We start from the raw sequence: 21852 nt of genomic DNA, 5'->3' as shown, positions 1-21852 counted from the left end.
GGGCCTCCCGAGTGGCGCAGTGGTCTAAGGCACTGCATCGCAATGCTAGCTGTGCCACTAGAGATCCTGGTTCGAGTCCAGGCTTTGTAGCAGCCGGCCGTGACCGGGAGACCCATGGGGCGGGGGACAATTGGCCCAGCGTCGTCCATGTTCGGGGAGGGTTTGGCCTGGCAGGGATGTCCCATTGCACACTAGCGACTCCTGTGGCGGGCCAGGCGCAGTGCACGCTGGCACAGTCGCCAGGTGTACGGTGTTTCCTCTGACACATTGGTGTGGCTGAAAAGCAGTGCGGCTCGGTTGGGTTGTGTTTCGGGAGACGCACGGCTCTCAAGTCCATACAGGAGTTGCAGCGATGGGATAAGGGGTACAAAATTAATACAGATTTGTCAATGTACAACTTACACTAACTGAAAAAAAAATTTCCCAGAGAAACTTAAATTATTAAAGAATAAATGTATATTCCAAATCCTTTTGATGCTGTTTCACCAGTTTTACAGCTATACCGTAATTTCCAATTAAAATATAAACTGAACTACTATGGAAACCATTTAACACAACAACAGACTGGCAATGTGAATACAAGCTGCCAAGCTGGTAGCTGCCGACAGCATGGGGCTAACAGCTATATAAACCACCCTAGTAAGTCCAGCCAGCAAATGTTGGGTAATCATTGCCTGATAGGGAGAGGCGTTACTTCCTAAACAGAGCAAAACATGCAATATGCTGACTTCAACAAATCCCGCACCACACACAAGACTATGACCCTCCATTTCCTGTAGTCCACGATCAGCTCCTTTGTCTTGCTGATGTTGAGGAAGAGGTTGTTGTACTGGCACCACACTGACAGGTCTCTGACCTCTTCCCTGTAGGCTGTCTCATCGTCGTCGGTGATCAGGCCTACCACCGTTGTGTGGTCAGCAAACTTAATGATGGTGTGCAGAGGGAGAGGGAAGTGTTGCATGGGGAGGTGTTTAATCCCAACCTAAAGCTCAATGTGTAATAAGCTACAAGAAAAGGTGAAGTGGTCATTATGTAGCTGAGCCTCATTGGAGATGTGAGCCAAGTGGAACAGAATGTGAATGTCATGGCCGATCATTACTGACTGACACACATCACACTCATACACATCCCGAATAGGACTCCATCTTCTGTAATAAAGATTATAGCCTATGTATCAGGTTGCATAACAACAGTCAACAACAGCAGTTCCCTTGGAGAAAGTTACTGTAGTAGAAGGACTGCTCTAGCAACGAAGCTCAGACTGATAGTAAAGGAACTGCACTAGCTGCCAAGCTGAGACTAAAAGTAGAGGGACCACACTAGCAACCATGCTGAGAGTTATCGTACAGGGATTTCACTAGCAACCAAGCTAAGACTTATAGTAGAGGGACTGCACTAGCAACCAAGCTGAGACTGATAGACATCTATAGAGTCATCAGCCATCCGCAGCCAAGTCTTAAATGACCCCGGACCGTAACTCTCCCAGCAACCACCACTAAACACGCCAGACAGGTCTAGCTTTTCCAGCAGACAAATATCAAATTGTGGCCGAGCATCAGCAATCAACCACACCGGAGCTCTGGTGAAACACTCACACGTCAGAGTCAAAGGTTACCGCCAACCAGGGCCTTTATTCTCATTCTCGTTCCATGTGTGGCCACTGTTTTAAGAGCAGGTTTTATGGTTCAACACCCCACTTGTTTTCCTCCATGGCCATTCTGATTAGATGGGGATCCTGAGGCGAGGCTTTGATCACGGGCCCCACAGGGCCCAGCAGTCTGCACTGCATGTCATCACACTGCCAGCCAGGTCCAGGAATGACAGAGGAGAGGGCCATTTTGTAGGGCATAATAGAGAGAGAGACAGAGAGACAGAGAGAGAGAGAGAGAGAGAGAGAGAGAGAGAGAGAGAGAGAGAGAGAGAGAGAGAGAGAGAGAGAGAGAGAGAGAGAGAGAGAGAGAGACGGCCGCCCTAAAATAAGCAGCTCATTTAGGATTCACACACTAAATGGAAGGATGACACATCCTGCCCTTGACCTCCATATGCTAACATGTAGTTAAATCGGAGATGAAGAGGCGAAGCGAGAGGTTTGACTCTCGCCAAAATCTGTCCAAAATAGGCCCAATGGGTTTCTATGGGCTTAATATGCAGACCTATGCTTGTCGCCTGCCTCCCCGCCTGTCGGACGACTCCTATTGTTAGGGCGGAGACGTGAGCATCTCATCATTATATACAGATCTCTGGTTAAATGCAGATAGAGGAGCCACATGCAGGAATGTGAGATATGCAAATGAGCTGTTTGCGGTGATGGGAGAAAAAGAAGACAACTACTAAAGCTTAATGGTTTAAGTAGGAAATAGAGTGTCATATGAACCACCACAGCATGAGGGGGCTGTGCATTAGAAAACTATGTTGGGTTTGTAATGACATGGTAATGATATGGTAATGATGCTGGTAAGTATTGATTAAACAAAGTTTTAGAGAAAGTGATTCAGTATCAGTGTATAGCAAAAACCTGCAAATCGTTTACATAGAATACATTAATGATGGACAGAGTACAATGCTAGGTCACGTAGTGTATGCTTCATCAAATAATGTTCAATTAACTATTTATGCACTTATGCACAGGCACACACCTCATCACAACAACAACAAACAAAAGCTTGATTCCAAGTTGCACATGCTGGAAAGAAGAAATAATTAATTGGACAGTCTCTTCCAACTTATGTATGTGTCACCACCATATTTATTTGACTTTAAAGGGGAAATTACTAAACAGAATTTTTGAATTTGACAGTCTAAATCAGTGGTGTTCAAAGGGTCAGCAAATTACATCACCTGGAGTGCCTACCAATGAATGAATGGACCCTTTTAAGATCCTAGAGAAAACCTCTCTCAGGGGACATGCCATTTCAGAGGGGTTTCGCCCTTAAACACACATGGGCACACTTGAAAGGGAAAGGTAATTCCTACTACCTATCCCGGATAATGCTGTTTGAACTGAATAAATGTATTCATTTATTGCTGTTTAAACTCAAGCAAGATGTGCTTTGTAAGAGGAGTAGGTTTGAGTTCCATAAGTTTATGACCAGGAATGGATATGTGAGAAATTCTCAACACCTTTATTTCTAACTCAAACCATGTTAAGAGTGACAAATGAACACACATTCCAAACACACAACTTACCGTTTTGTTCCTTTAAACTTGGTTGTTGGAATTTGCTGATGTGACTTGATTCAGCTTCTGAGCCATGTTGTTGGAGAAGCGATACAAGCAGGATTAATAATGGAAGGATCATTTGGATTAGTGGCAGAAGGCGATTACAATGCACTGTTCACCGGACGTTTTGTATCACCATGCACAACAGTTATTTGGAGGACACCAATGCTGTTTTGGAGACATTTGTAGCGGATAAACGCAGAGTAAAATCCACATAATCTCATTCAAAACCTGAGTCCTTTGGGGGAAAAAATGTACGTCATAAAAATCCTGTAATATCCACAATAGGAAAACGTTGAAACCAATGGCGGTCTCGCGCGCCTTGTTGGTTCGGATGCGCACCTGTTGGCTTTATGGAAAGTTGGCTTGGAAGTTAGAAAATTGCTGCTGCGCTTGAACTAATTTACATATCCAGCTTGAAGTTCCATCAAAGGGAACAAATTAGTTATATATTGAGTGAAATATTTCGTCAATGCTGAAATGTACAACTTTTTTGCACAAGAAGTTCGATACTGTAGCCTGCGCGCGACGTTCAGTTTCCAAAATCTCTGCCGTCTGCAATTCCAGTACAAAGACTAGCAAGCATTACATTAAACTTCACATTCATCGCAGATACCACGAGAGTGCAGCGCAATTTGATGCAGTGTGTAAAGTGGATGATATTGCATAGCACACATAACTCCAGTTGTTTGGTGAGGTCTTGGTGAGGTTGCTGGAGACTGGAGTTATTAACTGTCGCTAAAACTGAGACGACCGTATCTGTATTTTTGGAAAAGCAGACTGCCAACTGACGACACAACAGGTGCTATACATAAGTAAAACTTCCTAGCAAAGGAAACTCCCCAGGAAGTTAACCATTCAGTTGCTGCAGCTCTCCTGGTGCATGGTGTTAGAATCACTTCTGACTGATTTTGCAAACGTAATTCCCTGACAAAGTATGCCTACAACAATAAACCATGTGTGTCCATAATGTGTAATGCATTGTGCCTGTATTGAACTATTAATTTCATTATCATCTACTGTAAATTGGATAATTAATCTTTATTATGTTCACATCATAAATTAAATCAACTAGATTGGCATAAATACAGCAACCACAAATGGCACATTAGAGTCAATGTAAAAAAAATCAATGTTAATACAATAGGCCACAATGTAATGCAATGTACAAATTCAGTTAGTCCTCTTTTCCCCTCTTTGTTGTCCTAGCAATTGCTCTTATGCTAATTCCATGCCATTAAGGGTTAATATCATTTTGATATAGGCTACACATAACTTTCCCATTTCAGCAATGTGAATACTGGAACAATCCCTGGACTCATTCCTTAATCTCGCCATCATTGCCCAGAACTTTTCATCATGGGGAAGGTAGAACAATGCCTAATGCCTCTTTGGGGAAATGTTTAAGAACGCTCAATTTGTCATATCAAAGCTGTAGACACCACTGTTACCATTCCCCCTTATGTTCCCAATTTCCGCTCTGCAGCACAATGTTGTACCTCATCATGTGTGTTTGATGTGGTTACTCTCATCTCATTGTCAGTGGAAAGTGTGTGTGTGTGTGTGTGTGTGTGTGTCTATCCCTGTGTAACTCTACCAGCAGACAAAACAATCAAAGTAAGTTACAGACACATTGAACCTATTCACCAAGACACATGATGCAATGGCAGAGCAATTTAGCCCTGTCTCACATTTCTGAGATAGTACAGCCTCAAAGGAAGGTGAAGGGAAAGCTTAAAGATGTCTCCACCTGAAAGGTCTGAGAGGTTTTAATGTTTTTAATCCAAAATAGTGGCAGATATGACATTGCATGACTGTGATACAAGGGTTGGTGTGTTGCCCCCATGGAGAGTGGCATATAGAGGTCCTCTTTTGCCTGCTGCAAGGGCCAAGTCCTTTTGTGTAAAGGAGAGTATCACATTCCACCCCTGCCAAAGCCTGCAGCAGATGTCAACACTTCACATTGTGGAATCTCTCTCTCTCTCTCTCTCTCTCTCTCTCTCTCTCTCTCTCTCTCTCTCTCTCTCTCTCTCTCTCTCTCTCTCTCTCTCTCTCTCTCTCTCTCTCTCTCTCTCTCTCTCTCTCTCTCTCTCTCTCTCTCTCTCTCTCTCTCGTGCACACATGCATGTGTACACACACGCACACACTAAAGCATGCACACACGCACACATACAACCTCTCTCGCGCGCACACACACACTCAAGCATGCACACACGCGCACATGCAACCTCTCTCTCTGTTTCTCTCTCGTGCACATGCATATGCACAAACTTACACACACTCAAGCATGCACACATACAACCCCTCTCTCTCTTTCTCTCTCTCGTGCACACACACACATGCGTGTGCACACACACGCACACACTCAAGCATGCACACACACACACACACACATACAACCCCCCTCTCTCTCTCTATCACACTCACACAGGCAGGCACACACAGGCACACACTCTTTCACCCCTGGAGGTTTTGTCTGTGAAAGCTTGGTATTTTGTCTCCCCGTCCACATTTGATTGCTGCTTCCATAGTGGTCTCGTGAAACACAGAGATTTTGATACAAAAAATGTAATAAACAGAGGAAATTAGAAACAAGACAGACCTTTTGGTCACTGCAAGCATACAAAGACATGCCAGCCAGGAGGGCTCTGCTGAGTAAGCTGGGATGGAAATGTATACAATAGAAAATTCACAGTCGAGTTGCCTTTTTGGGACATACACTGCCAAACAAACAAAATGCCCCATCGCACATATTACATTATGTATTCGTCACGGTGAATGTGAGATATTATTTTGTTAGAGGTGAATTACAGTGGAAACCTTATGAATGGACATTGCTAGACAGTGTTCAAAGCGTAGTACATCGTCATACCTTGAGGCAGGGGCGTCATGCCCATAGGCGGCACAGGGACACGTGTCCCCTCAGATTTCTCCTGTAAAAAAAATAATAATAATAATAATAATAATACAAAATAATATATACAAATGTGTGTTTCTTCTCTGTAACACTACTAGCCTCCTAGCAATTTTATGAAGTTGACTTTAGCTAGCCCAGATAGGTTCCCAATCTCCCAACCTCATACAGCAACTAGCTACCAAGAAGCCATTTCAGGCTATCAATCAAGTTAGAGTAGCTAGCTTGTCAAACTATCTTAGCTGGCATGCCTGCTGGCAAGGTTGGTAGACTTTAGAAAAGCAAGCAATAACTAAATGTACTGAAAAAGACTCACATTCCTTTCAATCTTTAAAAACTGAAATGCCTATAACCCTCGATCGGATTTGAATCCCAGCCTAAGTGTGTGTGTGTGTGTGTGTGGGTGTGTGTTTGTGATGGAGAGAGGGAGTGTGAGACAAGGAAGAGATAACGAGAGAAAAAAGCAAGTGATCAATAAGGAAAGGGAGAACTCAGCAACTAGGAAAACACCAATTCTGTGCACGTTAGTGTTCTTAGAAAAACCTCCGTACCAACAGCCTTGACTGATAGGTCTAGCTAGCAGCCCTCTCCCTTACCCATCAACAATCAGCTTTTTACTACCCTTTGCCTCTTTCTCTAAATAAGTCCTATTTGTCAATGAGAAAACTACCAAAACGATTTGGCTGGTTGAGATCTAAATAGTGTCTGGTAGGTCGTTACCACTAATCCATTTCCCTCTAAACATCTTCAGTCTTAGTTTGCATCTACAACATATAGGAATATGAACGCCTCTCTGGTGCCTTTGCCACCTCAAACATCAATCAAGTGTTCATCCACTTTGTCAGCACTATTTGCCACATGGTAAGTGCTTGTCCCTTTCAATTCTCCCTATCATATTTCTCACAATTTTTACTCCCAATAACTAGACAGGCACACACATTCCTTTCAATCTTTTACCCAGATCTTAGCAGAGATGCAGAGAAGCATATTTAGTTTCTTTAAAAAAAGAACCACCAGTCAGGATGTTACATACAGCTCAAGAGGTATGCTTTGATATGCAGAACAATAACCATATTTTTTACATAGAAATTATGGCTCTAGATTGCAGGAAAAAGCTGTTTCCACCCCCCTGCCCTCCTCAAGTAATTTGTGCCCCCTCAGATTTTTGGGGTTCATGCTGTTCTGATGACTTCATTTGTCGGGTAATAATTGTTTTACCAGCCTCGGCTATTAAATGCTTCGCTGAGCTATTACCATAAACTGGTGAGATATTTTTTACATGTTTATTTTATAGGTAGGTAGTCAGGCATCCCAGTCATTAAAAAAAAACAAAAAACATGTGTAATGTGTAATCTCTTTGAAAAGTTTAATAGGCCCCTACAAATGAAAGGCTTTGAAACCCATTTGTATCACAGTCTGTGATTGCGGGCACAGTTACAAGGTCACGCTAGCATAGTTAAAGGTGCTCTATGATATAATGGCACCTGCATATAGACATAAATGTCAATGCTGTAGTAAAGGAAAATGATTGCATGAGTGAAAAAACATAACACCGTTTAAAACTACAAAGTAATAATCACGAAATTGATCATTAGAGCACTTTCAAACTCAGATGTTAATCTACACGTAAAAAACAAAACTGTGACCCTCTTTGAATCTTACAGTATGTCACTGTCACTAATGTCCTCCAGCAGTGATATATTGGTGTTTTGCTTTGAGGCTAGATCCCCCTGGTGGCGGCCCCTGAAGCTGCAGCTCAGTCATGACCAATGGATCTGGTGATGGAGACCATTAATCATGGGAAATATCTAATCACAAAGAAGAGTTGTGTGTGTCATATAGTTACAGAATCCAATCCAATATGGAAAGTGGGATTCGATTTTCATAACTGTTTGTAATGTGTTCCCCCTGTATTCTGGTCCAACAAGTAAACACTGGCAATACGCTGGGCAGGTACGGCACGGTAAACGCTGCATATGTCGACTCAATCGGAAAATGTCTTTAAAAACTGAAATGCCTATAACCCTCGATCGGATTGAATCCCAGCCTAAGTGTGTGTGTGTGTGTGTGTGTGTGTGTGAGTGTGTGTGTGTGTGTGTGTGTGTTTGTGTGTGTGTGTTTGTGTTTGTGATGGAGAGAGGGAGTGTGAGACAAGGAAGAGATAATGAGAGAAAAAAGCAAGTGATCAATAAGGAAAGGGAGAACTCAGCAACTAGGAAAACACCAATTCTGTGGACGTTAGTGTTCTTAGAAAAACTTGCGTACCAACAGCCTTGACTGATAGGTCTAGCTAGCAGCCCTCTCCCTTACTGATCAACAATCTGTTTTTACTGCCCTATGTCTCTTTCTCTAAATAAGTCCCATTTGTCAATGAGAAAAATACCAAAAAGATTTGGCTGGTTGAGATCTACAGTGAGGAAAAAAAGTATTTGATCCCCTGCTGATTTTGTACGTTTGCCCACTGACAAAGAAATGATCATTCTATAATTTTAATGGTAGGTTTATTTGAACAGTGAGAGACAGAATAACAACAAAAAAATCCATAAAAACGCATGTCAAAAATTTTATAAATTGATTTGCATTTTAATGAGGGAAATAAGTATTTGACCCCCTCTCAATCAGAAAGATTTCTGGCTCCCAGGTGTCTTTTATACAGGTAACGAGCTGAGATTAGGAGCACACTCTTAAAGGGAGTGCTCCTAATCTCAGTTTGTTACCTGTATAAAACACACCTGTCCACAGAAGCAATCAATCAATCAGATTCCAAACTCTCCACCATGGCCAAGACCAAAGAGCTCTCCAAGGATATCAGGGACAAGATTGTAGACCTACACAAGGCTGGAATGGGATACAAGACCATCGCCAAGCAGCTTGGTGAGAAGGTGACAACAGTTGGTGCGATTATTCGCAAAAGGAAGAAACACAAAAGAACTGTCAATCTCCCTCGGCCTGGGGCTCCATACAAGATCTCACCTTGTGGAGTTGGAATAATCATGAGAACGGTGAGGAATCAGCCCAGAACTACAGGGGAGGATCTTGTCAATGATCTCAAGGCAGCTGGGACCATAGTCACCAAGAAAACAATTGGTAACACACTACGCCGTGAAGGACTGAAATCCTGCAGCGCCCGCAAGGTCCCCCTGCTCAAGAAAGCACATATACATGCCCGTCTGAAGTTTGCCAATGAACATCTGAATGATTCAGAGGAGAACTGGGTGAAAGTGTTGTGGTCAGATGAGACCAAAATGGAGCTCTTTGGCATCAACTCAACTCGCCGTGTTTGGAGGAGGAGGAATGCTGCCTATGACCCCAAGAACACCATCCCCACCGTCAAACATGGAGATGGAAAACATTATGCTTTGGGGGTGTTTTTCTGCTAAGGGGACAGGACAACTTCACCGCATCAAAGGGACGATGGACGGGGCCATGTACCGTCAAATCTTGGGTGAGAACCTCTTTCCCTCAGCCAGAGCATTGAAAATGGGTCGTCGATGGGCATTCCAGCATGACAATGACCCAAAACAAACGGCCAAGGCAACAAAGGAGTGGCTCAAGAAGAAGCACATTATGGTCCTGGAGTGGCCTAGCCAGTCTCCAGACCTTAATCTCATAGAAAATCTGTGGAGGGAGCTGAAGGTTCGAGTTGCCAAACGTCAGCCTCGAAACCTTAAGTGGGAAAAAATCCCTCCTGAGATGTGTGCAAACCTGGTGGCTACCTCTGAGCTCTGTGATTGCCAACAAGGGTGTTGCCACCAAGTACTAAGTCATGTTTTGCAGACGGGTCAAATACTTATTTCCCTCATTAAAATGCAAATCAATTTATAACATTTTTGACATGCGTTTTTCTGGATATTTTTGTTGTTATTCTGTCTCTCACTGTTCAAATAAAGTTACCATTAAAATTATAGACTGATCATTTCTTTGTCAGTGGGCAAATGTCCAAAATAAGCAGGGGATCAAATACTTTTTTTCCCTCACTGTAAATAGTGTCTGGTAGGTCATTACCACTAATCCATTTCCCTCTAAACATCTTCAGTCTTAGTTTGCATCTCCAACATATAGGAATATGAACGCCTTCTGGTGCCTTTGCCACCTCAAACATCAATCAAGTGTTCATCCACTTTGTCAGCACTATTTGCCACATGGTAAGTGCTTGTCCCTTTCAATTCTCCCTATCATATTTCTCACCATTATTACTTCCAATAACTAGACAGGCACACACGTTTCACACACATGCATGTGCACACACATGCACGCACACACAAACACACACGCACATACACACTTTATAATTTCAACTGAACAGCTGTGAATCACCGATTGAAAACCGAATCCTTAGGGCTATACGAAGGCATCTCAAACCAGCAAAGTGGTATACCTCTACCTCTGTCAAGGGCTTTATTTTCATTAATTCACAGAACGTGTCCACACAAAGTCCTTACTTACTGATAGCAGAATACGGCCTGCATGCCAGATATAATACCACATTAGATTTGCTGAACCCTACTGACACATTTTTGGAATGGCACACCATTGGCTCTTAGCCTAACATTGAACATTTTCTCAAACACAAAAGTAGCTTTGTACTCCAAAGTCAATTCCTTGATTATAACATTAGAACTGTGCACTCAGAGATAAATCATTAATCATAATTCAGCTGATTTATTTTGTATATGCAAATTGAATGGCCTGTCAGTCCAACCGATACTACAGGGACCAATGTGGGGAACCTGTCCAATCAGCCGCAGAACATTTGTTATGTTGTGACAAATGTTCTCATAAGACAAAAACTGTCCAGCCATGCTGATGATTACAGAATGTTTGTATAAAAAATCCATCTGATGTTGCAAGAACGTTCCTAGAACACATTTAATCTGTTCTTTCAAGGTTCCCAGAATGTTTCATTAGGTTGTGGGAACAGTCTGGTGGGAACATTGTGGGGACATCACAAAATATATGTTCCCAAAACACAAAAACTGTCCAGTTGTGCAGATAATTCTACAATGTTTTAGAGTGAAAAAAAACATTTACCTAATGTTGCAAGAATGTTCCTAGAACACATTTAATCTGTTCTTTCAAGGTTCCCAGAATGTTTCATTAGGTTGTGGGAACAGTCTGGTGTGAATATTGTGTGGGATATCACAAAATATGTTCCCAAAACACAAACACTCCAGTTGTGCAGATGATTCTACAATGTTTATTTTAGGGTGCAAAGAACATTCATCTGATGTTACAAGAACGTTTACAGAACACAGTTCGTCTGTTCTTTAAAAGGTTCTCAGAATGTTTCTTTAGGTTGTGGTAACATTGTGGGAATATGACACTATATAGGTTCCCAAAACACTAAAACTGTCCAGTTGTGCTGACATTCAGACAATGTTTGTATCAGGGTGCACAAAACATTATTTGATGTTGCAAGAATGATGACAGAATAGCCTTCCTGAGTTCTTTAAAGGTTCCCAGAACATTTAATTAGGGTGGTGGGAACAGTATGGGTACATTACAAGAAATAGGTTCCCAAAACACAAAATATGCTCAGTTGTGATGACATTCATACAATGTTTATGTTACTGTAGGTTGTACAGGACAATCCTATAATGTTGTAAGAATGTTGACAGAACACCCTGGTCTAAGTTATTTAAAGGCGACTCCGGGATGCTGACCTTCTAGGCAGAGTTGCAAAGAAAAAACTCTGCCTAGAAGGTCAGCATCCCGGAGTCGCCTCTTCACTGTTGACGTTGAGACTGGTGTTTTGCGGGTACTATTTAATGAAACTGCCAGTTGAGGACCTGTGAGGCATCCGTTTCTCAAACTAGACACTCTAATGTATTTGTCCTCTTGCTCAGTTGTGCACCGGGGCCTCCCACTCCTCTTTCTATTCTGGTTAGAGCCAGTTTGCTCTGTTCTGTGAAGGGAGTAGTACACAGTGTTGTACGAGATCTTCAGTTCCTCTGCTTTTAGCATCTTGAGAGAATGCAAATGCGCAGTTATATAACTTCTGTAGAGGTGCTATCTTTATCAGCATCATAAAAGCTGATAGTATTTCAACCACATAAATTAGGGCTATGCATCCAAGCCGAACTGAAATCTTATCAGAAACATGTTGGGTTGTGTTCATAGCGTTCTATTTCCTTACAACAGGTCAAACTGATGTCATATGGACATTTTGCACAGATTATCTTTCCTTTCTTTTTCTTCGTTATTGCATTTTCACACAGATCACTAAACGTATTTCCTCCGCGAAAGAAGCAGAGATGACAGAGAAAACTTTACCGATGTCAACAAGATTGAAGCATTCATTCTATCATTTATGACATTATTCTGGTGAGCAAGTGTTTATTTAGTCTTCTAGGGAAACATACAATATGACAGAAGAAAAGCTGCATGTACTGTCTCTAATTATAGCCAAGTTGATATCCTACCAAAATGTCGGAAAACATAAGCAGAAACATATCTAAATCAGGCAATAAAATATCCTGCAACCGCTGTCAAAATATCGTTCCACTGTCTCTGACTGTTGCCTACAGCACATTTTCTATATTAGTGGGTTAGGGTCGGGTGCGTGGTTGCGAAATGGTAATGTACAGTATTTTTACTTAAGTACTTTACACCTATGGCATTCAGTCATAAATTCACATTTTACCCGGCTCAACACAATATGAAAATATTGAATTGACCTACATTCAGTAACATGTATGTATCTACAAACAAACATTGCCTATATTAACACATAATCATTAGACACAGTCATTTTATTTGCTAAATAGCATGGTATCATAGGCTATGTGCAATCTTCACAAGCGCTCTACCGACTCTTTAGCCTAATTGGCGCTAAACGTTGCTAAGAATATGACATCATAAATAGCAAGTTCGTATGCGTCACATGAATATATTGTTATTGCCCTTACGTAATAGGCTGCTATTTATCGTTGAGAGCAGAAAGTGACTGTCTGGAGAAGCGTGCAATTGTGGCCCGCAGGTACACAGCAGGCAGGAGGCGGGGGCGACACGCGTGCTGGATAGATGACTATCAAGCTAGCACACAGTCTCGTTAACTAGCAAGCTAGCTAGTTAGCTAGCACACGGTGTCGCGCCAGCCGGCGATAAACCCCACAGAAGAAGGGGTGGGGGCGACAACGGTGGTTAGCTAGCCATACAGCGGTAGACAGTGTCCTCCGCCACCCACCTGTCGGGCATTGTTTTCCCACAGTTCTGTTAACAACAGCGAGGGCAGGTGTTCGGCAGGTGGGTGCAAAGGACGCTGTGTGTTAGCTTAGCCTGCTAGTCTTAAGGAGGACTCCGGTACACAGCAGAAGGGGGCGACACCGTACGCTAGCTAACTAGCAAGCTACAGTTGAAGTCGGAAGTTTACATACACTTAGGTTGGAGTCATTAAACCTTGTTTTTCAACCACTCCAAATTTTTCCAACAGTTGTTTACAGACAGATTCCTTCACTTATAATTCCCTGTATCACAATTCCAGTGGGTCAGAAGTTTACATTCACTAAGTTGACTGTGCCTTTAAACAGCTTGGAAAATCAGAGAAAGTGATGTCATGGCTTTAGAAGCTTCTGATAGGCTAATTGACATCATTTGAGTCAATTGGAGGTGTACCCGTGGATGTTTTCAAGGCCTACCTTCAAACTCAGTGCCTCTTTGCTTGACATCATGGGAAAATCAAAATAAATCAGCCAAGAGCTCAGAAAAAGAACTGTAGACCTCCACAAGTCTGGTTCATCCTTGGGAGCAATTTCCAAACACCTGAAAGTTCATCTGTACAAACAATAGTACGCAAGTATAAACACCATGGGACCACGCAGCCGTCATACCGCTCAGGAAGGAGACGCGTTCTGTCTCCTAGAGATGAATGTACTTTGGTGTGAAAAGTGCAAATCAATCCCAGAACAACAGCAAAGGACCTTGTGAAGATGCTGGAGGAAACAGGTACAAAAGTATCTATATCCAGAGTAAAACGAGTCCTATATCTACATAACCTGAAAGGCCGCTCAGCAAGGAAGAAGCCACTGCTCCAAAGCTGCCATAAAAAAGCCAGACTACGGTTTGCAACTGCACATGGGGACAAAGATCGTACTTTTTGGAGAAATGTCCTCTGGTCAGATGAAACAAAAATAGAACTGTTTGGCCATAATTACCATCTTTATGTTTGGAGGAAAAAGGGGGTCCCTTGCATGACGAAGAACACCATCCCAACCGTGAAGCACTGGGATGCTTTAGGGGGGATGTTCATGAAGGAACCAATGGAGATGGATACTCGAGGGGGGGCGTTCCTGCAGATGCAGGAATGCCCACATGCAGGAACACCCCGAATTGTGGGCTGCTGTTGCACACTATTGGATGTCCATGGTGCTTAAGCAATTATATATGTCTGTGTGCAGCCTTCTATTGCGCATGTTGTATGACAGGTGCACGCATAATCCTCCATTTTGGGAATCCCGAACTGAGGGAAAAGGGCATCAACCATATACATTCAATCTAAATAAAAACAGACCGTGCGAAACAAAAAATTGCCGATATGTACATTTGAGAGAAAAACAGACCATAATTAAAAATATGGACTGCGTATGGTCATGAAGGAAGACTACCAATTGCACTGTCAGGATTACCGGGTCTAGTAACGAATGAACTACTAAAGAAAACAAAATGGTAAGTGTAGTGCATGTATTTTTAAACTAAACAGCGTTATATGTTCAATGTATGTGCGGTAGACAATGTGAAATGCATGACCGACGTATGTTTTCGCTCGTATGTAATGGCATCTCCCCCCATTCCCCTATCAACGCAAATCATTGTGGCCACTGTAGCTATGTTGTTCTCCATCTTTGTCAAGTGGTGCTCAAGCGTTGGGCAAGTGGCAGCGTCTGCTCCTTGTTCACTCTTGTTGCGATTGGACCTGATGCGAGGTGCAGGCAGCCACAGGTAGTGATTGTTGAAAATGAAATTGCTCTATTTGAAAGGAATTGCATCGCTTGATTGAATGACTCAAATATGGAGGTGCACAATAACAGGCCGATAAGACACAATGATGAATATGAGAGGAAATGCCCTCAGAACAGCCTCCATTGGTCAGGGCATGGACTCTGCAACGAAAGCATTCCATAGGGATGCTGGCCCATGTTGACTCCAATGCTCCCCACAGTCAAGTTGGCTGGATGACCTTTGGGTGGTGGACCATTCTTGATACACACGGGAAACTGTTGAGCGTGAAAAACCCAGCAGTGTTGCAGTTCTTGACAGAAACCGGTGTGCCTGGCACCTACTACCATACCCCATTTAAAGGCACTTAAATATTTTGTCTTGCCCATTCACCCTCTGAATGGCACACATACACAATCCATGTCTCAAGGCTTAAAAATCTGTCTTTAAACTGTCTCCTCTCCTTCATCTACACTGATTGAAGTGGATTTAACAAGTGACATCAATAAGGGATCATAGCGTTCACCTAGTCAGTCTATGTCATGGAAAGAGCAGGTGTTCTTAATGTTTGTATACTCAGTGTATGTAACCCTGCACAAGCAATGATAGCCAATTAATATGCCTCCAAGGTCAGAAATCCAATAGTGCAATTAAAGCACTATTGGAGGAGGTTGTGTTGGGTGAACAGAATTCCTATTGACCTCATACATATAAGCATTATATGTGGGAGCTTGTGCCACTGCCTTTACACTTAACTATTTATGAAAAGAAAGGCTCTTACACTAAGAATGGATCAGTAAGAATGGAGTGACAGCGGTGAACTCTTAAAACAGGGCTTTATGAGGTTACTTGCAATGTTTCCCCAAACATTCCATTCATATTAGTTACAGTATATTAGGAGAGCAGCAATGATTGTCTCCTTAGTCCTCACTCAGTGAAAAGGGAAATTACACTAGCAAACTATGCTGAACAAAAATATAAACCCAACAATTTCAAAGATTTTACTGAGTTACAGTTCATATAACGAAATAAGTCAATTGAAATAAGTTCATTAGGCCCTAATCTATGGATTTCACATGACTGGGCAGGGGAGCAGCCATGGGTGGGCCTGGGAGGGCATAGGCCCTGCCTCTGGGGAGCCAGGCCCACCCACTGTGGAGCCAGGCCCAGCCAATCAGAATGAGTTTTTCCCCACAAAGGGGCTTTATTACCGACAGAAATACTCCTCAGTTTCATCAGCTGTCCGGGTAGCTGGTCTCAGACGATCCCGCAGGTAAAGAAGCAGGATGTGGATGACCTGGGCTGGCGTAGTTACACGTGGTCTGCGGTTGTGAGGCCGGTTGGACGTACTGCCAAATTCTCTAAAATGACGTTGGAGGCGGCTTATGGTAGAGAAATTAACATTCAATTATCTGGCAACAGCTCTGGTGGACATTCCTGCAGTCAGCCCCTATTGGTCGGTTTTGACAGCGTCTCCCGACGTCCTGCACAAACGTCACATTTTACCTTGGGTCTGCAGTGATCCCTCTGGTGTGTGCGCGGTGTGTGTAATATGTATGTATGCGTGCATGCATGGAGTGTGCAGGTGTGCGCGTGTGTGTGGAATCAATGATCATGTGTGAGATAAGCTAGCAGATGTTTTAGTTCTGAGGTACAGAGTGATCTGAAGTGAGGCACAGTTCTGCTGGAACAGATGATGATCAATGTTGAGGCAAAGAGCAGACAGGGATTTCCTTGTGCAGCGGCAGGGAGCACAGGGTCTAGACTAGAAAATGAACTGGAATAACTTAATTCTGGCAGAGGAACTGTCAATGAAGAGTGTGTTGCAATATCTTAATGTAATAAAGGGTCTAAATTGTGTTGGTGGCATCCATAAATACAATTGTAGATTTATTTTGACTAGTGCTTTAAATATAGTAAAAGTGCTTTCAAAACAACTATTTCAGCAAGAAGACATTGACATTATACTTTAAGAATTATGTGATATGGTTATTTAGCAGAAACTTGTATATGAAATGACAGTGTAACAAATGTGAATACATATACAGTATGTGGCCTATGCCGGAATCAAACTCACAACTCTTCTCCAAAGCACTTCTCCAACCAACTGAGCCATAAGATTAAGAATACACTCAAAGTTATAAATCAAATCAGATTATATTGGTTACAGAATTTCTTGTCATATCCATTTAGTACCAATCTGCTGACAGAAAAATATATATATTTTTACAGGAAAGGGATTTAAACCAGAGCATGCAAATGTTAGCCTACTGTGATTGCAATGGGTTAGGAGAATGGGCTTCAGTCTTACAGTATATAACTAACAAATGGGGTAGCCTTGCTCCATATGTGCGAATCATCTTCAAGGTTCATTGGATTGCGAAAAGACAACATTTGGAGAGAGATCCCGAATGTCAACGCGTTAAGCATAAGTCAGTCATTTTTCTTTCTTTTCTCTCACTCTCTTTTCAGGCTCAGGGGTTGACCAAGATGCGTGTCAAGAAGCTGGCCATCCTTCTCCTTGTCCTCTTCGTTTGGATAGATGGAGGGTCCGCCAAAGAAAAAGGGACAAAGAAGGGGAAGCAAGTCTACTGTCCTTCGTAAGTGCAGAATTTCACCCCAACTCATGAGATTCCTGGAGGCATTGCCTATATTGCCCAAACTCAAATATACGAAGAGTTACTCAGGACATTTGCGAATGCTTAGTCTTTGAGAATGTGATCCAAGTAGAGACAAATGTTTGGTACATTAGAAAAATGGGAGTGGACAGCTGGCCAAAATAATTATTTTAAAAAATTAATATAGATTTGTCATCCATATCCCTGCTTTAGCTTCAAAGCCTAATTTGTCATTCAATGTTTGATGTCTTACTCTACTAAATTCTAAAAGGGGATCAAACATACAAAGATTATTGAATTTGAAGGGAAACGTTTAATTTCGTTACAATATTCACTGCATTCTGTATAGTATACATGATGTCTTTAGTATAGGCCCCAGTGTGCTTTTGTGGACCCAGTGATCCAGTTGGTTCCAGTTTAGCTTTGGCCCTCTAGGTTGTCAGTATGCCTCAACTGGAGAAAAAAAAGGGGGGATACACTTTGATCAAGGGAACTTCAAATGTACACGCACAAATTCCTGCCGAGCACTTTTACTCATCCTTAGTGCCTGATAAGGTTTACACAATCATATGTAAAGTGCTTTTCGAGTCGAATTCCTTGGCAGAGTTCAGTTGCCGTCCACGTGGAGCAGATTTTCCCTCTCCTCTGCCAAGTCCTGCTCCTTCCATCCATCTCTCCTCAGGTCATTGTTCTTTCAGCAAATCAGTCTCAGAAAACAGAATACATTCCTTGAACATTCTAGGTGTTCCCTAGAAAATTCTTGAAAGGTCACAACTGATGTGGATCTTCCACAAATACACTAAGAACCTTTGCGAGTTGACAGAAATGCAAATGCTTCTCACACTGTTCCAATAATGTCATCCTAGGGTTGCAAGGAATGGTATGCAAATGTAATATTTAGCAACATTGGGGATGTTGCCATTTAGTTGCTGATATTAGAGCAACCAAGCATTGTTTGCTGGAGAGGTCCTATTACCAACGCTAATTAAATCCCCAATAGGTAGTTCTCAGGTTATGGTTCAATCAAACGGTGCTGTATAATGGAAACACAAAAATATACTTCCATCTGCACAGTTTATCCAGGAGAATTTGAACTGCTACGTAATGTGGTTTAGAGTTTCCTTCTTTTTTCTTTCTTCTTTGCAGACAGCTGACACATGAGGATCTTGCACGGTCCCTGAGAATTCAAGCAGTAACATCTTGAACAGATTACTGATCACCTATGATCCTCGAATCAGGCCCAATTTCAAAGGTTAGCTATATTTGAGTCCAGTGCCATGTTGAGAAAGCTTCTTTAAAGGTAGTTATTGGAATAGACCTTTACAGTAATTCACATCTTGATTAAAATCAATCTATACTCACTGTCGAAAGAACCAACCTCCCCTCCCCTCCCACCTGATGATGTTATGGGTCTTTAGACCATCGCAGACCCATCCTCATTCCCTGGCATTGGCTTTGTATGCATCTCCCAGACTTTGAATGTTTGATGTAGAGAATGACCCATATCGATACAGGACTGATACATTTAGTTTGAAACGATTCTATTTGATTAAAGGAAAGGATCGATGCAATTTGATACAAATCGATGCACTAACACTTGTTGCATAAACACATTAACCCCCCCCACACACACACACACCTTTGATCTAAAATCTCCATCACCCACTAATTAATTTGTCATTTTTGCAGATTAAAAGTATTCCGGTAAAATACAATTTTCAACAGCGCATTTGATTAAAATAATCTAGCAAATTAGTACTTTGCTTGTCACTCAACTAATAAAGGCTAATATTGCGCAAGCCATTTTATAACATTTGAGTGCTGATGTGCCATATCAGGAATAGCCTACGTCTCGTTGATCAGCATGCAAAGCTGCGAACATCGCGCCGATTGACTAGGCTACTGATATTGCCTGGAATTGTTTGGCATGCAAACTGACTTGTAGATAAATGACTGTCAACATAATGACATGCTTAGTTCAACACTGAAGGAGAGGACGCAGTTGTCAGAAAAGATGTGAGGTATTTACGGAAGGTAGAAACAAAGTAATTTGAGCAAAATAATATAGTGAACCAGCGATACGTAACGTTTGAATCGATTTTCTGACCGATGCATGCTACATTTGGATTGGTTTGGGGTCCCACTGACCAATGCACTCATATCTTAAATATTTGAAACGGGGGCTGATGCGTATTGGTGAATCGTTATATCCCTAATTTGAAACATACTTTAAGCCTATACGGTTCAGTAGATTGTATTTACTACAAATACTCAGATGACACAGCCATCCTTGCACTCCTAAACAATGACTAATCCCTCACTGACTACAATACATAAATCTCATACTTTACAACATGGTGCGACAGACAATAACTACCTGCTGCTCAACACCACCAAAACAAAAGAACTACGGATCGACTTCAGAACAAAGGCAACCAATGGCACCCCAACCACAATAAAAGGCGAGGCTGTAGAACTGGTGGTTATTTCAAATACATGGGCATCACAATTGACAAAACTCTCCTTCAACAACCACACAACAGAAGTCCACAAACGCTGCCAACAGAGACTCTTCATCCTCCGCAAACTCTGCTCCCTCTGTCAAACACCAACTGCTACTACTACTTTACCACAGCATGCAGTCCTACTCTATGACAGCGTCTGCTGCATGTCCATGCTCACAGTCACCAACAGAAACAAACTTTTGAAAATCACCCACACTGCCACCAAAATAATAGGACAAAGCCACCATCATAGCCTCTGACCACCCACTTCACCACTGTTTTGAAAGACTCCCCTCTGGCCGCAGGTACCGGTGCCTTCGCTGGGAGAAGGCCCGGTTCAGCAGGAGCTTCAACCCCACAGCCATAAACACCCTCAACAGCTAATGGACTATATTCCAATGTTTATGTTCTGTCTGTTTTATCTGCTGTACGGGGTGTAGGGAAGTTTAGTTTTGGTATTGTAAATATTATGTATGGATTTGTTGGTGGGCTCTATGGCAATGCACGAGCATGTGGAAATTAATTTAGTCATTGGAGGATAATGCAATCTAATCTAATTTAAAACACAGGTTAAGCCTATACAGTTCAGTAGCATTGTGAATGAGAGGTCCACGGACAGCCTGTTTTAATTTTCTACTGTTCCAAAAAAATAAAATCAGGCATTCCTGTGGAGGATAAAGTTAACACATTCATAAACAGCTTTGGGTCAATCCAGGAGACCACAATAGTAAGACTTCCTCACTGTGTGATAGAGATTCCTTGTAGGCACGTATCTAGGGCTCTATTTTCGGCTGGCGTTAAGGCGGCGCTAGTGTCAAACGTATGTTATTTTGCAATTTCGTCATGTACAAACTGGCGCACTGGCATTTTCCAGGCCTAACGCCAGGTTCGGCAATTTACCTGTCTTATATCAGCTCACTTGCGCTCAGATGGGCGGGGTGGAAATATTTGAGGTGTGTCCTTAAAAAACATGATCCAAAGTGCTAATTTCAGGAAGCGCTGATAGGGATAATTAAGACCAAACAAAGCTTGTTTTAGCAGTAACGCAGTTAGATATGGCATGAGTTTTGACAGCGGAAACACAGCCTATCCAGCCGTGACGCACACTGCACAAGTGTAGCCTAATGTGCTTTTGGTGCCTGTATACTTGCATAAAAACTATATTTTTTCCCCCCATTTTGTTTTATTTGATTAAAAACCCAGCATTGCCTCCCTTCCTCTAAATGAAGGCTGCCCAAATCAATCGCAAAGTAGTCAAGACTGTCGATAAAGAGTTTGCCTCCTGAGACCACCTGGAAATAAATCTTAATCACCAAAGCTTTATTAAAATATAAGGTTTGAGAGGAGTAAAACATTGAGCTGATATTCCCTTTTTATCTATGCATTGTAGGCAGGCCCACATTATTTTAGCCATGCTGGGCCTGTTTTGGATGTGCATAAAACACTCCATTCTCTGCGTTTTTTAATGTTATATGCCCACGTGGAGAAATAATGGTGCCTGTAAGTAGCCTATTGTTAAAAAGAAATGTTGTGTTTAGAATTTGATTAAAATGATTTGTTAACTTTCAATGACTTATCAATAATTAATTTAATCTTGCTTATTGACAATGTTTGGCATGCTCTTGCTCAGCCAGAATGCAATTTACAGTAGGCCTAGCCCCTA

At 42.1% G+C, this 21852-nt stretch overlaps 1 protein-coding gene across 1 annotated transcript in view; it reads right to left on the bottom strand.

The window, feature by feature from the left end:
• LOC121537098 (platelet-derived growth factor C-like) overlaps positions 1–3967 on the bottom strand; it is a 115499-nt gene extending 111532 nt beyond the window's left edge. The window contains exon 1 of the mRNA XM_041844876.2: positions 3187–3967. Within this exon, the coding sequence (XP_041700810.1) occupies positions 3187–3298 (112 nt within the window). The 5' untranslated portion in view covers positions 3299–3967. The remainder of the gene's footprint in view (positions 1–3186) is intronic.
• Between the last annotated feature and the right edge of the window lie 17885 nt (positions 3968–21852).

This window comes from Coregonus clupeaformis, unplaced genomic scaffold, assembly GCF_020615455.1.
Source record: "Coregonus clupeaformis isolate EN_2021a unplaced genomic scaffold, ASM2061545v1 scaf1076, whole genome shotgun sequence".
Taxonomy (NCBI): Eukaryota; Metazoa; Chordata; class Actinopteri; order Salmoniformes; family Salmonidae; genus Coregonus; species Coregonus clupeaformis.
The sequence above is the reverse complement of the archived record's forward strand: the minus strand, read 5'-3'. Positions and strand labels throughout refer to the sequence as shown.